This window comes from Fragaria vesca, unplaced genomic scaffold, assembly GCF_000184155.1.
Source record: "Fragaria vesca subsp. vesca unplaced genomic scaffold, FraVesHawaii_1.0 scf0513139, whole genome shotgun sequence".
In the NCBI taxonomy this organism is placed as follows: domain Eukaryota; kingdom Viridiplantae; phylum Streptophyta; class Magnoliopsida; order Rosales; family Rosaceae; genus Fragaria; species Fragaria vesca.
In genome coordinates this window covers 325,177-341,510 of record NW_004443446.1, presented here as the reverse complement: position 1 = coordinate 341,510, position 16,334 = coordinate 325,177, and the positions used below count along the sequence as shown (strand labels likewise).

General features: G+C 38.0%; 2 protein-coding genes across 2 annotated transcripts; one reads left to right on the top strand and one right to left on the bottom strand.

Annotated features, from left to right (window-relative positions):
* Positions 1 to 2,155: 2,155 nt before the first annotated feature.
* Positions 2,156 to 9,059, top strand: LOC101297402 (alpha-(1,4)-fucosyltransferase-like). The gene is made up of 3 exons (XM_004309862.1): positions 2,156 to 2,716; positions 8,088 to 8,261; positions 8,404 to 9,059. The coding sequence occupies exons 1-3, from the start codon at positions 2,222 to 2,224 to the stop codon at positions 8,974 to 8,976; spliced, it is 1,242 nt and encodes a 413-aa protein (XP_004309910.1). The 5' UTR covers positions 2,156 to 2,221; the 3' UTR covers positions 8,977 to 9,059.
* A 3,460-nt stretch (positions 9,060 to 12,519) lies between these two features.
* Positions 12,520 to 15,130, bottom strand: LOC101297111 (ankyrin repeat domain-containing protein EMB506, chloroplastic-like). Its single transcript, XM_004309861.1, has 8 exons — positions 15,083 to 15,130; positions 14,396 to 14,878; positions 14,079 to 14,158; positions 13,767 to 13,865; positions 13,572 to 13,670; positions 13,390 to 13,488; positions 13,205 to 13,303; positions 12,520 to 13,097 (listed from the first exon to the last, which is right to left on the bottom strand). The coding sequence occupies exons 2-8, from the start codon at positions 14,829 to 14,831 to the stop codon at positions 12,993 to 12,995; spliced, it is 1,017 nt and encodes a 338-aa protein (XP_004309909.1). The 5' UTR covers positions 14,832 to 14,878; positions 15,083 to 15,130; the 3' UTR covers positions 12,520 to 12,992.
* Between the last annotated feature and the right edge of the window lie 1,204 nt (positions 15,131 to 16,334).

The following is a 16,334-nucleotide window of genomic DNA, read 5'->3' as shown; positions in this document are numbered from 1 at the left end:
ATCAGCTTTAGTTTGATCTTGGAGATCATATTGTAAAGTACTGCAGCATCTTTATCATGACATGTTTTATCGAATAACTAGCTATCTATGTTTAATAGCTACTGCACTTCTATAGTTGTACTGGCTTGTGCATTTTGAAATCTTGTATTGGTGATTTGGAGTTGGGATATAACAAAAATTGAACGATGATAACCAAAAATTTCTAGCAAAAATTAGACGAAATAATATGTAAAAAGAGGTACCAAATAGTAAATATATATTAATTATATTAAATAACAGAATATTTCATAAATTAAGGGCATTTTAGGCAGTTTGTGATGTGTATTATGTATAATACTGAAATGAAAAACTTGATAGGTGGTGTATTAAGTAAGGGGTGTGTATTTAAAATTTCTTCATTGTATAAGAGCATTTTGTTTCGTCATTATTTTACTGTATCGTTTGTGTTTTGATGAACGTTTTTTTTATTAATTGCAGTTACAACAATCCGTGGACTTATAAAAGTCTAACGAAATAGTGATAAATCAATATAATAAAATATGTTAGACTCCATAAGAAATTAAAACAATCTATAAAATTAGCATAATCTATGGATTATTCAGTGTCCCTAAATTTGACAAACCATGTACCAAGAAAATGTCATCTATAGATAGACTATAGGAGCCATTTCAATCAAATTCACACTAAATACTTGCTCGATATTCAATACACTAGCTTTCATGCGCCCGCGCTTCGCGCGTGCAGAAGGAATTCCACCAAATTTTATCAATTCAAATACTTATTGTTTGAATCAGAAACCAAACAATCAATTATTAACAAATATAGGTCAGGTCCTTAACCAAAACCCAGAAACACAAAATTTAAGACAAATTAATGTAGGTAAAAAGTAGGCTGGAGGATATGTCAAAACAATGCTGGTAAAGAGAATTCCTTCATGGCAATAATCACTAATGGTAGAGTTCGAGATCTTAATGTATAAAACAACAGCCTTCCAAAAAACTAAAGTTTTCGATCAAACCAACATTAACTTTATTCCCAACTTCATGAGAAATTTATGGTACTCAGCAGTGTAAGAAAATCATATATCATCAATACACTTTACAACCATTATAGCTCGATACAGGTACATGTACACCGTCATCTAGTATCCTCATTTCAACACCAAACGTAACAAAAGCAACATATTGATAACACCAAACTTAACACCGTCATCTTGTAGAAAGCGGCTATCATTTGGAATATGAATTTATAACACTCGATGATCACTGGTAAAGTAGCAAGTGAACTGACTAAACTAATGCCCAAAGAATGTCGAACATGCACTATGGACCACCATTTGGACCACCATGAATACTTGAAAACTAAACCAAAATATAAGTGCCTATGAATGAAGAAAAGAAAATCAATGTCCAATACCAATATGATTTACAACGACTTGAATGAAAGATAAAATGAAGAAATCATAGACGACTACCTATATGGACGTGCTATGATTTGGTTATGCTATGATTTGGAGCTTCTAGGAATTTGCTATCCCTGTTGTTTGAGGAGAACAAATAGGGAGAATTACCCCTTCCGGATCAAAATCAAGGTACCACTACCTCTTTTTTTTCCAATATGCAGATACACAGTATATCAATACAACCAACACATCAAGTTGATCACCACCAAAATTGAACACATCTAATATTTTAATAAGAAAAAAGTTGTACAAATGAAGAAAGGTGAAGAAGTATCCACTTCAAAAGCTCAAAATTAGATAATTAGATATCCACTTCAAAAGCCCAAAAAGGTGAAGAAGTATCCACCGGCAAATACATTATTTTTTCTTTCTAGGTCAAGGACGTGGCTTCTTGATATCATTGAGACGTGGCTTGCTCAAATAGGTGAGCAGGTAGGCGGCAAATGTAGTCTTCCAATTTTATATGACAAACTGGGGTGGGTGCGGGTACTGTTCTGTGAACAGTAATCTCCCCCGCTTCGCTTAATATATACAGATGTACATTGGACCAAATCTGCCTAACCTCAATCGTATTTGACTAAATACATAAAAAATTAATGTCAAAAAAAAAAAACAATAAAAAATTAAAAAGTAATAAAACACCGAGTTTCAAACGTAAACAGAAGACTAAACTGCTCTAGTTCTGTTCCGACCTCCACACTTCATGCTTCTTCTTCTTCTTCTCCCTCTCGTCTTCATCTTCACAGAGAAGAGAGAGAGATGCCATTGAAGCCCTTGAATTCATTCAGCATCGCCTTCATGTTGGGCGGCGCATTCCTCCTCCTCTTCCTCTGTAGCTTCCTCGAATTCCCTTCTCTCTCCACCTCACAACAACCCCCAATCGATGACCACCACCACCACCCTTCTCTATCTCTCACCAACTCCGCCCCTGACCCATTCACCAATCTCATCTCCTCCTTCAGAAAATGGGACTCTCTTGTGGGTTGTCCTCGTTTCGCTGAAAAGCACAAGTCTTTGACCCAAAACGGGTCTTCTTCTTCGTCTTCTCTGCAGCAGCCATCTGAGTGTGGGAAGAAGAAGAAGACCCAGATGGAGCATGTCAGCGTTTTGGTCAAAGGGTGGACTTGGATTCCTGATAATCTGGATAATTTGTATTCGTGTTCTTGTGGGTTGAGCTGTTTGTGGACTAAATCGGCTGTTCTTGCTGACAAGCCTGATGCCCTGTTGTTTGAGACTACTACTCCTCCGTCTCAGGTACTCTTAAAGTTTCTCCCTTTGTTTCTCAAGATGTGATCTTTCTTATTTTCAATGGTTAGTTTGGTGTTATTCTGGAGATCATGAAGATCTAAATAAAATGCAGCAAAATGGTGTTTGGAACTTGTGGTTGTGAGTCAATAGAAATTGCTTTCGATGATTGTTGATTGACGATCATGTTTTTTTTTCAGTAGATCTAGTAATTTGGATCACCTATGTAGTACAATGCAATTGCGGCATAAGTTGTAATGTTATAAAACCAAGGAATTCTCTCTTTAACAAGAGTAATAGTAGTCTAGTGGAGAGAAAGGAGCTGAGGTTTAGATTCGAAGCAGGCCAAGAGCTCTCTATCTATTGAGGAGCTTTTGGTCCATGCATTTTGATCGATTACTTTCAATATGGAGAATTTTCAGGACATTGAGTCGGTGTGCTATGGTTATTGTGCAGAGGATAGGTGTCCTATAGAGTTTAGCTATCAAGGCGGATGAAGGGTAATAGACTCCAGCTTAGATACTTGTAGGAAAGGTTAATAAAACTGTGCTTCTTTTACATCAGCACCTTGCAGTACCTAAATATAGTTGCAGTAACAGCACCTTGTGAGTGCCTGTGACAAAAATGTAAAGTAGTAAAGAATCTCCATTTGCTTCTGACTATGCAGAAATATCATGTTAGCCTATCAGGATATTAGGTTAATCTTTTCACTTTGCCATTCAACGCTAAAGATGCGTCATAGAAAACAAAGAGCGATGAGAAGCCTAACCTAAAGGAATAAACCGAGAGAGAGCTCATGGGCCTTAGGTGACTTTTCTCACTTGTTTGATATGTCTTCACCTTTTTTGCAAGCCCTATAGGGAGGTGATTGCATCCTAACCCTTTCCCATGGAAAGGTAGTTAACACATCCATAATCAAAAGCATGCTTTGGAAGGCTTTGTGTTGGAATCCTCCTTTCCTCTACTCCTTAAGTTCTCTTGCAGCATGCAGCTTATTTCCTAACGAGTTTCTTCTAGGAGGATCCAACATTAGGAGTCACTGGTTGGGAATGTGATTGTGATGATGTGTATTCCGTTTGTACTAGTTAGTATCTGATCCATGTGAGGGGCGCTTATGCTAACATAGCCTAACGTTGGCAAGTTGTTCATTTGGTGGTGGCATCAGATTGAAAAATAGCATTGATGAATCTGTATAAACGAGAGTGTATGGATGAGACGTCGTTGCTGTTCTAATTGTCGATGATTGTGCTTTAGCCATCTGTTGGACAACATATAAAGCTTTCTAAATCCTAAATGCATCCTGATAGGATTTTGATACATATAGCTAAGACTTATTCAATTTATCATCATAAGATACTGTAAATAGTGCTGTAGCTCTTTGATTACTATTTGCTAGTACTTCCACTCCCTTTACATACCCGAGATCCATCATGAGGTCGTGGCGGCAATTCCCAATACAAAGAACCTACCCAACTGGTCGTAACAGTAATGTAAAGATCAAGCCATTTGTTTAAGAATAAATGGATCTTTGAATCCAACAAACCTTTCTCCTTATTCATGCACTTGGAGAAGTAGGGTTCTCCTCTTACTTTGTCACTGAAGACTAATGCCAGTGCACAAGCAAAGAACCATTGAAGAGCTTGTATCACTATAGAACTTTATCATTGTTTTATTTCTCTGTCAGAGTGTCGCTTCAATCTTTATAGGCAATTGCAGTCTGATCAGTAGTGTATGAGCATCTACGATGTTCTAACATTAGGACTTATTGTTGAGAATTTGATAGTGATTCCATTAATTGGCTCCAGATTCCATATCACTTCATGAGTTCAGGACGTAATCAAAGGGATCAAAATAGTTGGTCTATATATATACTAATACAAGAATAGTCTCAACCCCGTTTATTTAAGTCCACTTTGCACTTGAAGCTTTTTTGATCAAATATAATGAACTGACCAACAGCTTTACCGTATGAATTCCATATGTTACACTCATGAACCCAAGCACTCGTTACATTAATCATTGTGATAGATTGGATTCCTAAAGTCGCGTGCATCTAATATATAGACCAGAAAGTCTGTCTTTATCATATCCCTAATCATTTGTTATTATAGTATGTACATCCTTTCAGTGTTTATCTTCAAATACGTGGACAATTGTTTTATGATTGTTGATTTAAATTGGCCATTGTTTAGTTACACTTCATTGCATAGTGTTCTCTCTTCCTCAGCTTCCTCTTTCTTCTCTTATCAGTAAGTTTTTATTACATTTCTACTTTGGTGCTTTGTCACCCATAATAAAGAGTTGTTGATCTCAACTTTTCGACCAAAAAAAGAGAACAAAACAAGAGAGAGAGAGAGAGAGAGAGAGAGAGAGAGAGAGAGAGAGAGAGAGAGAGAGAGAGAGAGAGAGAGAGAGAGAGAGAGAGAGAGTAGAGAGAGAGAGAGTAGAGAGTAGAGTAGAGTAGAGTAGTAGTAGTAGTAGTAGTAGTAGTAGTAGTAGTAGTAGTAGTAGTAGTAGTAGTACGTACGTAGTAGTAGTAGTACGTAGTACGTAGTAGTACGTACGTACGTAGTACGTAGTAGTAGTACGACGTACGTACGTACGTACGACGTACGTACGTACGTACGTACGTACGTACGTACGTAACGTACGTACGACGGTACGTACGTACGTACGTACGTACGTACGTACGTACGTACGTACGTACGTACGTACGTACGTACGTACGTACGTACGTACGTACGTACGTACGTTACGTACGTACGTACGTACGTACGTACGTACGTACGTACGTACGTACGGTAACGGTAACGTAACGGTACGTACTACGTACGTACGTACGTACGTAACGTACGTACGTACGTAACGTACGTTACGTAACGTTAACGTTAACGTTAACGTTAACGTAACGTAACGTAACGTACGTAACGTAGAGTAGTAGTAGTAGAGTAAGAGAGAGAGAGAGAGAGAGAGAGAGAGTGGCAACTCTTTAGATCCCACTTTGTGAGAAGTCAAAGTTACAATGCAAGATCCTTGAATATAATAACCATTGGTGGACAAGATGCAGACTGTCACACTGAGTGATTTTTGTGCAGTAATCTGGCATCATCTCATCACCAAGAGAGCCTACACATTAGTCTTTGGTTCAAACTAGACTAGGGAATCACAGTAACACACGCTGTAGTGTTCTGGCATCCTTTCCTAGGGTCGGATCTCACTGACCTTCTCTTAATGGGTCTGATGAATTCAGTGTCCATAAGCTAAAGCTGCTAAATACATTAGTGAATCATTGAATTTATGATAGGAATATGGCTTTTCAGGTAAATGGTTGTGGTGTTTCATCCTTGTACATGTTTCTATGCAGTGCACAATTATTAGGAGCACGTTTGTACTGCATGTAGATGACTGGGTGCCAAAAATATGGTAATACTTTTTAGTGTCCTTGGAAATTTATATCTCAGGGTTGCCCTCCATTGTGATCTCTTTCCATCCCTTGTGGCATGGAATGGGCTCAAACATGCCTTGTGATATTGTTTTTGGGAGGACAATTGTTCACATCAGGCATCATTCAATTGTTGTTCTTTATTCTCTTTAGAGTTTTCTTGAACTTAATGCTACAATATCTTATCTGTTTCATGAAATCTAACTTATAGCACAATTGTAGTAATAGGAGCTTGCTGACTTAGCTGAATGGTTTGCTTGTGTCGATGGTGTAGTCTTGTCCCATACATCTTGTAGTTTTGGTGGATCATGGGTCTAGAAATTCTCTATTAGGCCCTTTAATATTCATAAATGTCCAAACTTTTGTCCTGAACTACTGGCCAGTACGTTATAAAGGCTGCAATGCTGTCCTCATTAAGGGTAACTGCTTGCTTAATTGGTTGCTCAATACTAAATTATCCTTGTTCTTTGGTACTTTGAAAAAGCAACAGGCGAGTCTTTAAATCATATTTTTTTGTGTTTTTCTTTCACGGAACCGATTTGGAGCAGATTAATCGGCAGCTTGGGCCTTTGGTTCTGATTGGTGGGTGCCGAGGAATTGTTGCTCATTGTTAGGTGGACATGTTCCTTCACAGCAACTATTTGGACTACGTTTTTTGGTAGCTTGGTTTTTTTTTTTTTTGGTGGGGGGGGTGGGGGGGGTGTCGAGGAATAGCTACTCCTCTTTGTTTGAAAGAGCCCTGAGAAGTGATCTTCCTTTGGAATTATACCATCATGACTCTCTTTGTGTGGTGTGATAGAAAATGAAATAGAAGGAATTTTTTAAAGGTAGATGTCCTTTTGCTCTGGGATTCGAGGCATAGGATTAAGTTTTTTTTCTTCTTCTCTATGGACTTGTTCGTATCAAACTATAAATATTCATGGATGTTCTCTCAAGTTTAATTCTTCTTCATTAGTCAGATTTTCTGGTCAAAGGGTGTATGTTTGTCCTGCCCGTTGGCTGGTCTGGCAAGTTTATTGTTATCCTTGTTTTTGGTTGCTGGATTTCTTGTCCGTCTTGCTTTATATACATTCTGTTTCCTCAAAGTTGGTTGTTTATTCATTAGACCAAATGAAAGATGTTTTGAATTTTGATTGTTAATAGAGTAGTTCTTTGCTTTAAGCTCATGGTACATAATTGTCTTACTGTGTTATTGTGGAAAAGACTTACGGTTTGGTCCTTAAGTGAATCTGAAGTTGATAGTTGACTTACTTTGGTGTTGTCTGGTAAGTATTGTTCACTCATGTTAATAAAATATTTCTGTATCCCAAGAGAAACGATTGAAGGAGAATAAGAGACTATTATTAAAAAGAAAGAAAAAAAGAAACAGATCACCTATTTGTGTATACGGCAATCACAAAAACGAAGAATGGACATAATATGACACATAAGATAATAGAATTAATAATAATTATTCATCTGTAGCGTGGAAGAAGTTTTTTCTTCATTTCTTAGAGATGCATGTCACCACCAAAATGACTTGCATGTCATTATACATTTTATTATTTTACTTCTTTGATTATTTTTTCTTCCTCTTAGTTTGGTGTGGTACTCGTTAAGAATTTTCCTTTTCGTGCCTCAAATTTTCGATGTTAAATTTAATCCTAGTCAAATTATGATAATGTACAAAGTTGCAACGAATTCAGCAATTGGAGCATGTCTTAATTGTATGCATAATGGGAGGTCCCTGATCGAATAAATGGAGGTCTATCAATTGACCACCATGGATGGCATAAGCCACGAGTACAGGCTCCTTTTATTCTGATTACGAAATAGTGTTAGAACGTAGAAGGATTGTATGGGAGCAACCTAACTACATGCCTTACCTGAGCATTACCTATGTATACGTGTATTCCTTCTTACTATCTATTTCATTCCATTTATTGTTTCTTTTGACAGAGACTCCCTGGAGATCCACTTCGTGTGTACATGGATCTTGAGGCTGGCAGGAAGCGATCTGGCGTTGAGGATTTGTATATAAGTTATCATGCCAAAGACGATGTCCAGGCTACATATGCAGGTGCACTCTTTCACAATGGTCGGAATTATCATGTATCTTCTTCTAAAAACAATGTAAGTAGTTATCTCATTTTCACTTCCTGTGGTCTTCATACTTTTCTCTCACTTCCTTTCATCTTTCCCTGCACCATGTACATTGTCAACGTACATATCACTAGTGAAATTATGACTTAATGTGGGTTTCTCTCTTGATAAGGATACACTTATCTATTGGTCATCGTCACGTTGTCTGCCTCAAAGAAATAAGCTCGCCAAGAGGCTTCTCACCTTACTACCACACCATTCATTCGGCAAGTGCTTGAATAATGTCGGTGGTTTGGACATGGCCCTTTCTTTCTACCCCGAGTGTGCCAATGGTGCTGGTGATGGCCCCCAAAAATGGTGGGACCATCTACACTGTGCAATGTCTCACTATAAGTTTGTTCTAGCTATCGAAAACATGATGACAGAGAGTTATGTGACGGAGAAACTGTTTTATGCTCTAGATTCTGGTGCAGTTCCTATCTACTTTGGTGCCCCTAATGTGTGGGACTTTGTCCCTCCCCATTCGATAATAGATGGCAGTAAATTCAGCAACCTGGAGGAATTGGCTTCTTTTGTAAAGGCCCTTGCCAATGACCCAGTTGCTTATGCTGAGTACCATGCCTGGAGAAGATGTGGCGTATTGGGCAACTATGTAAAAACTCGTGCACTGAGCCTTGACACATTGCCTTGCAGACTTTGCGAGGCAGTTGGGAGAAAGGGTGGGAGATATGCAAAAGGGTACTGAAATTTTTGATCTTTTCTGTCTAATTGGGATTTTTATTTATGCATCCAGTTTTATGGTTGCGTAAATTGTATACAACTCAAAAATGATACATGTATAGCGTCCATCCTGATTTAGGGTTATGCTTGATTAATGAAATGATGAGGTCTTTCATCAAGGTGCATAAGAAGTGATGTTCCTTTACTAGAAACTACTACTTTGCACCTCGATGGTACCTTGTTAGCTCCTCTAAGACCCCAGCTATCTTGCACACTCAGAGTATATGTTTTAAACCGTTGTCGAAGCAAGGTTGATCTACTGTGTATACATTCCCCACTCTGATCTCACTCCTTTTATTCATTTGTTCATCTAGACAGCAATCATGACAAGCTAGAATTCGAACAAAATAACAGTAACAATTCAGATGCAGCATTAGCAGTAACTGATGCTGTCGACATTTATTGTAGTATAAGCTGGAGATAAAATATTGGAGGAAATTAAACCCACCTTGCAGCAGACATTATGCATGTTGAGTTTAATTTCCTCCAATTCTCACTTACAACTATGCACTCTGACTATTACCAGTAATCTGATGCTATCAAGTATCGACATATACTTTAGTGTAAGCTGGAGATAAGATATTGGAGAAAATTAAACCCACCTTGCAGCAGATATTATGCGTATTGGGTTTAACTTCCTCCAATTCTCATCTACAACTTTGCACTCTAATTTCACTGATTTTCATCAGGAAACTTAAAATGAACTGCCGCAAAAGCTGGAGGTGAGATATTGGAAGAAATTAAACCCAATATTTAAACACAATAATATGTCAATGGGATTAATTTCTTCCATTTCTCACGTACAGCTTCTGCACTATATCTTCCTTAGTACCTAGACCTTCAATTCTCATTTTTTATGTGAGAATAAGAACCCCAACCCTGGTTTTATAGCCCGAAGAAAAATAGGTCATGTGAGATGCATGTAACACTTCCTCAAGACTGTTTTAAGTGCATGTGAACTGTGTGCAGCCTGAATGGATCAAAATGGTGTGAAGGTTGTACAAGAATTGTTGGTTGACAAGACTTGAACAAACTAAGAACACTTTGTATTCTCGAGTCATAACTTAAAATTTACCTGTGATATTTATTTAGTTCTTTTTCCCCCTTTTTAATTAAAAAAAAAAAGGAAAAGAAAAAAAAAGATTCTTGTCCTGCCATCAAGGATACCCTTCTGGAGATCTAGCTCTTTCTTGTGCTGCATGATATTACCCTGCATTATTATTCTATCTTCTGATACTGGTCTAAAGGTTGGAGATGTTTGTTTCAATTAGTAGCATGGATTTGCAAGAAATGTAGACTGGTCGATCGTCGATTCTGAAAATGTGCAAGGAGATCCTGTTTTAACTTTAGCCTTTTGGTCTGGACAATGTTGATTGGAAAAACAATTTTCTACTTCTTATGTATCATCGCGACTGCAGATTAATTTGCAATCAAAGAGCCTTTCCACCGAACTTGTTATTAAAAATACAGACAATGGAAGCGTGCTACAAGGATTTTGTGTGTCGAATGCACAGGTAATAGACCTCCCTGCTGGAATGAAATCATGTCACATCCACACTTACAGTATGTGATTGTGTTAGCGTCTCAAACACTTCGCTATTTATAAACAGCAGATACCAAGTGTAGTTAACACCCCCCAACTACCTATGATTATCCAAGTCTTGGAAATGCAACTATGTAACTTCTTCTAACTTCGATTAGGAAGGATAAGCACACATAGGGTCACATATCCTGCCCTTGCCTTGCAATCCTCTCACTTGCTTTGCCTGTTTGGCAGCTTTGCTTGTCACCTTGTCCTCGTTGGCTTGCTGCACTGCTGCCTGCACATGCTACACCTTGCTAGCTGCTAGCTCGCTTGCATGCTGGGCCGCTGCCTATGACACCGCCCACAGTGGAATGCTGCACATGCCATGCACCACACTTGCTCTTCCTCACCTAGCTTGGATGCTTAGCAGCCACTTGCTGCCCATTGACACTTGGACATGGTGCAACTCTGTGTCTCTCACCTCAAGGTTAACTGGAGTATCTTAAATGGAGTCCCGAGAAGCAAGTGTCGCATGCAAATGCCAAACCTGCCTAATAGTAGATCTGACATCAGGATCAAAGCAACTCAACAGCATCTTCAAAAAGGCATCCTGAAGCAGAAGATGGAGTATGAAGAGCCAAACCATCTTCGAAAAGGCATCCTTCTGAGTTTGGTTGTATAATTGCATGAGAAAGGCTACCAAGTGCTAAACACAATCGTAAGCTTCTATCTCAGTGCAGCACCGTTAATCACTCTATAACAGAACCACTTTTCAGGAGCTTCCACCAACTTTGGCCCGACCAAGTGCAAGCCAGAAGCAAGCGAATGATACCCTAACATTCCAAAGTTATGTGGTAGCTCTAACATCTCAACCTCGATCATAGTGAGATATACCAGATCTACCACATCCGTAGTGCCAATCTGTTGCTGTGATGCCACTCATCATCGACTTTTTAGAATGCTTGGGAAGGTTTGATCTGCATGAAGTAACTGAGAAACTTGGTAGGAACTAGGAAACTACCTCAATCCAGAATAGAAGTGTATACTTTATATTTTCCACAAGGTTTTTCCTCAAGCCACAACTAACAAAAGTGTTACCCTGCAAGATATAAAATATCTAACAAACATGCTGAAGCCAAAAGCTTTGGAATGATGAAAGCCAATGCCACCACAAAAGAATTCACCACCCACATCAAGGACTGCTGCGAAAACCTCACACGCACGCACACACGCGCGCACATCAAGGACTCTGCGAAAACCTCACAGCACTCCAGTTAACTGAAAAAACACAGCCGTGCCTTGACCTCCACCATTTTCATCAAAACCACCTTGGTTGCCACCTGCACCATCACCAATTGCCAATGCTACCTCATCACCATCGCTAGACTGCTAGAGCAACAACGATCACCACCACCCCTTAGTAACTATCATCATTGTCAACAACTTCCGCGCAACACAAGAACCAGACTGCCCCAATAATCTCCATACTCTATGATCTTCTAGTTTATAACGTGTAGTTCAGTTAGAGGTCAAGTTCTAAGTAGCGCTTATGGAAAATGCTTGGTTTTACTGACATGAAGATGGTGACTTCAAAACTTCAACCGCCATCCTTTGAAATACTAAGGAAATGAATAATAGGATGGGCTACATTATCGAAGCCCTGAACTGGAACCGAAGTTCCTTGACAAAAGAAAGGTTGCAAGAATAAGCTTCCCAGATGCACAAACAGGAATTTCAGATTCAAGTTGAATAACATAGCTAGGTCTTGAGTCCAAAATTGTGCTCCAACATAACAAAATTGAGGCTTCCAACTGTCCTCATGCAAGAGTCGAATTAGTATTTTAATAACGTCCCCTAGTGACTTTGAGCATTTTGATTAATTATTTACTTGCTGGCAGATATCATATATAGAACATATAATTTTAAACAAACTCATTTAGCATCCCACGACATGATTACACTAAGTTTTTTTTTTTTTTTTGTAAACGATTACATAAGCTTAAAGCAAAATTACGGGTGGTTATATATGGCAGTTACGCGTGTGGGTTTAGGGTTTAGGGTTACATCACTTATGTGTACAAAACTGTGGTTAATACAGCAGGGCTGGGATAGATTACACTAACAAGCTACATTGTATCAAACAGATTAACCCAGAAACCAATGGATCTCAAGCAGTTCATCCAGCATGTTTCCTACTTTGGTAGTCTGTACACTACCGAGATGCAGATAACTAACTTTTATTGTGTATTTAACCAATTTGCTTCATGACAATTTCTCCCTCCATAAATATTTTACCCACCTATTCTTAGTTTCCCTTAGTCTATAAAATGAGAGGAAACTGGAGTAAATTAGTTCATAACTGATCTTGAATGCAGGAATCAAATATCTAGTTGCACCACATACTCAAGACATGCAATCGAACTTACTCCGCAGTTTAAATTGTCTCAACTTCAGACTCAAAATTCTCTGTCCATTGGTACTGTCTTCAGTAACTTGGTGAGGTCATAGGACTTGAAGTCTTTCCCATAACATAAGCCCAGATCTATGGGAGTTCTGCCATCCTGAAAAATAGTGAGCATCCATGGTAAATTCAGTTGTACCAAAATAGAGAAAGAACCCTTGCTCCATCTATACTGAAAACCACTTCTCCCTGTATGGTTAATCTTACCTTATTTCTTCTACTCTTATCTGCACCATTCACTAACAAAAGTTTCACAATATCTCTGTTTCTACTTTGCACAGCAATGTGCAATGGCGTCCATCCGTCCTGAAATGCAAGGATATGACCGTCTTTAGTAAGATAGAAAGGATGAACATGAAATAAATTTTATTAAATTTAAACATAAAACTTGCATTATCTGCGATATTGACATCAACTTTGTATTTGATCAACAACTTCACAATCCGCTTGGCGCCTACGTGAACTGCATAATGAAGTGGAGTAGCTCCATCCTAGTACAGAGTAAAGATTAGAAAACCCATTGTGAACAAAAACGAACCAGCAAACAGAAATATTGATTAAAATCTCATCCTACCCAATCTCTGACATGAGGACTTGCACCTTTTCTTAGAAGATGATTAATAACAGCTTCCTTTTTGCCTATAATTGCAGTATGAAGAGCAGTTACACCATCCTGTTTCACCAAATTATCTGCGTTTTAGCAACAGGTATACATGGTGCTACCAATCTGGAGACAAATATGATGGATTAGGTTTAAGATAAGACTCACTTTGTCAAAAAGATTAATATCTACACCATCTTCAAGTAGCTTGTCCATGAAAGGAACTAGCCCAGATAGTGAAAGAGTATGTAGTGGGCTCCATTTTGCCTGCGTAACGAAGGTACAAGACACCATAAGTGGAAGTGCAAGCACAATTCAACCTCTTATTCTATTTGAATTCTTGTTGCATATATGAAAAACAGTTCAATTAGTATGCTGCATTGAGATTTTAGTAATAGTTTGTGCAATTAGAGGTCAGTAATTCCAGGAGCATTGCTGCAAGCATATTTGAGAGCATTTGAAACTTAAGAGGGTAATTACAGTGGATAATCTCTCCATGTTGGGAGCTGCATGCCTTTGCAAAATTGCTCTTTCTTCTACCTCCAAGAGCTGCTCTACCTCTGCAATAACCAGAGGATACTAATAATATATACATAAAAATTTGGTAAAATGTGTTTCGCTTGCAGGAAGTGATTCGCTAATATAGCAAGGTAACTAGTCCAGTGAATGCTCTTGTAACTCTACAAATCAACCTATGTTTCATAAATCATGAAAACAATTGGGCGAAACTGGTTTTGTCTTCCATCAAGTTTCAGTAAGATGATAAACCCAATAGATAATAAAACAGGATTACATACCTTTTACAAGTTGCTCTTCATACTCATTTGTCATGGACTTCTGAACATCACCAGCATTAGCAGCTAGAACCCGCTTTTCTTCATCTTCTTCCCATTCACTCTGGAAACCCAAGTCATGTTCTTCTTCTTCCTCCTCCTCCTCAGATTCACCCCCACTGCCATCATCAGGATGTTCCCAAGCTCCCACACGAGACAGTAACGAAGATTCTTGGTTTGCCTCAACCAAAAAGGTCCTCAACTTCGAGTGCTTGCCAGAGGAGCTAAAGCTGCCACTCCATATACTATATGCTTTCAAGACATTGGTGTTGCCAAGCAATTCTAATTGATAACTCTTCCCCTTGGCCTTCAAGGAGTTCACTATTGCAAAAGAATGATAATCTCTGGGTATTGAGATTGCATGTAAAGCTGAGAATGCTGGGATGGAAACCATGCTCATTTCTCTTCGGGTTTATGCTCCGACTTAAGTAGCCACTCCGTGAGAGTCTGTGAGAGATATCCAAAGTCACAAAAGGGATTTTGCTTCCATCTAGCTTAATACTACTCTAAAGGGGTCTATAAACAATCATCTCCCAAACAAAAAAAGAAAAGAAAAAATTATAATAAATTATAACCTGTAATCCATCAAAAATAGAAGATATCAAACATAAATATCCAAAATCTTAAAGAAAATCGGCAGAAATTTCTAACCGGTATGCTTATACGTGGATGTGAAAAGGAGTTGACAATTAAGAGTATGCTTGTTGAACTGGAAACACCCAGAAGTGGAGTACAAATAGCATCTACAAGAACCCAAATCACTGTTGAAATCACTAGCCTAACCCAAGTTGCTGTTTCTACTTTCTAATGTAAAACTTCATCACTCTTAAATCCAAACTCAATCTACAAACTAGAAAATCCACTAAATTCTGATAAGGTAAAAGATAGAATGTAGTGAAAAGATAATCTAGTTATCATATTCCGTCCCATTTACAGGTTCTAAGCTGGTTTACAGGGATGTTAAGTAAACAACTAGGCATAACATAGTATCATATGATATGGGGATTCTGAGAATTGTTACCTCAAGTTAAGAGGGAAGCTTGTGTAGTTTATATTGGCTCCTGTTGGGTTCAATGTAGATGAACTGGTTATGGCGAAGAAGAAGATAGAAGAATTTCGAGGGGAGGTTGAACTGCAACTCTCAACGTTTTGCTCTATGTGAGATAGAAACGAGTCCCGGGTCGACTTAAGCGGGTCTGGACGACCCAATCCGACTTACGAATTTCACTCAACTTTAGAATTTACATCTCAATTCTCAAGGGCTAAAATAATTTCATCAAAAACGCTGCCCGAGATTCAAGCAAGTAAAAAAGAGTACCACGCCTTTAGACTATCTTCCACCATAAGTTAAAAAGTCAAATTTGGCCTATATTTACTTTTATCATAAGCCAAATTTTAATTCCCAAGATGAAAAATTTAGTCTAAGCTATTTGGTAAGCCAAATTTGGCCTTCCATTTCCATAAGCTAAAGCCAAATAATATTTTATTCAGTTTTATTTTTTTCCGTATCTGTCCTTCTAGCTATCATCTTATTTCAGTTTGTATCATTTTTAGTTTTTAAATTTGAACTAAAAATCTTTAATCTCTCACAACTACATAATTAAAAACTCGTTTCTATTTAATTTTTTTACCATTGCGAAGATCTCGACGAGGCCTTTCATATAAGCCCCATATCTAATATATTTAGATAAAATCATATACTTGATTAATTATTGAATTAAAAAAAGTACATAGCTTATTCATGTAAAAAAGTTACACACTTATTAAAACGTAAACAACACAAAATGCTAGACTTAACTAAATTACAACATAACGAAATAACTAACATAAAATGCTAGACTTATTAAAAACAAATTATTTTTCAATAAAAAAACTCATATTATAATAACCATCAACAATAATT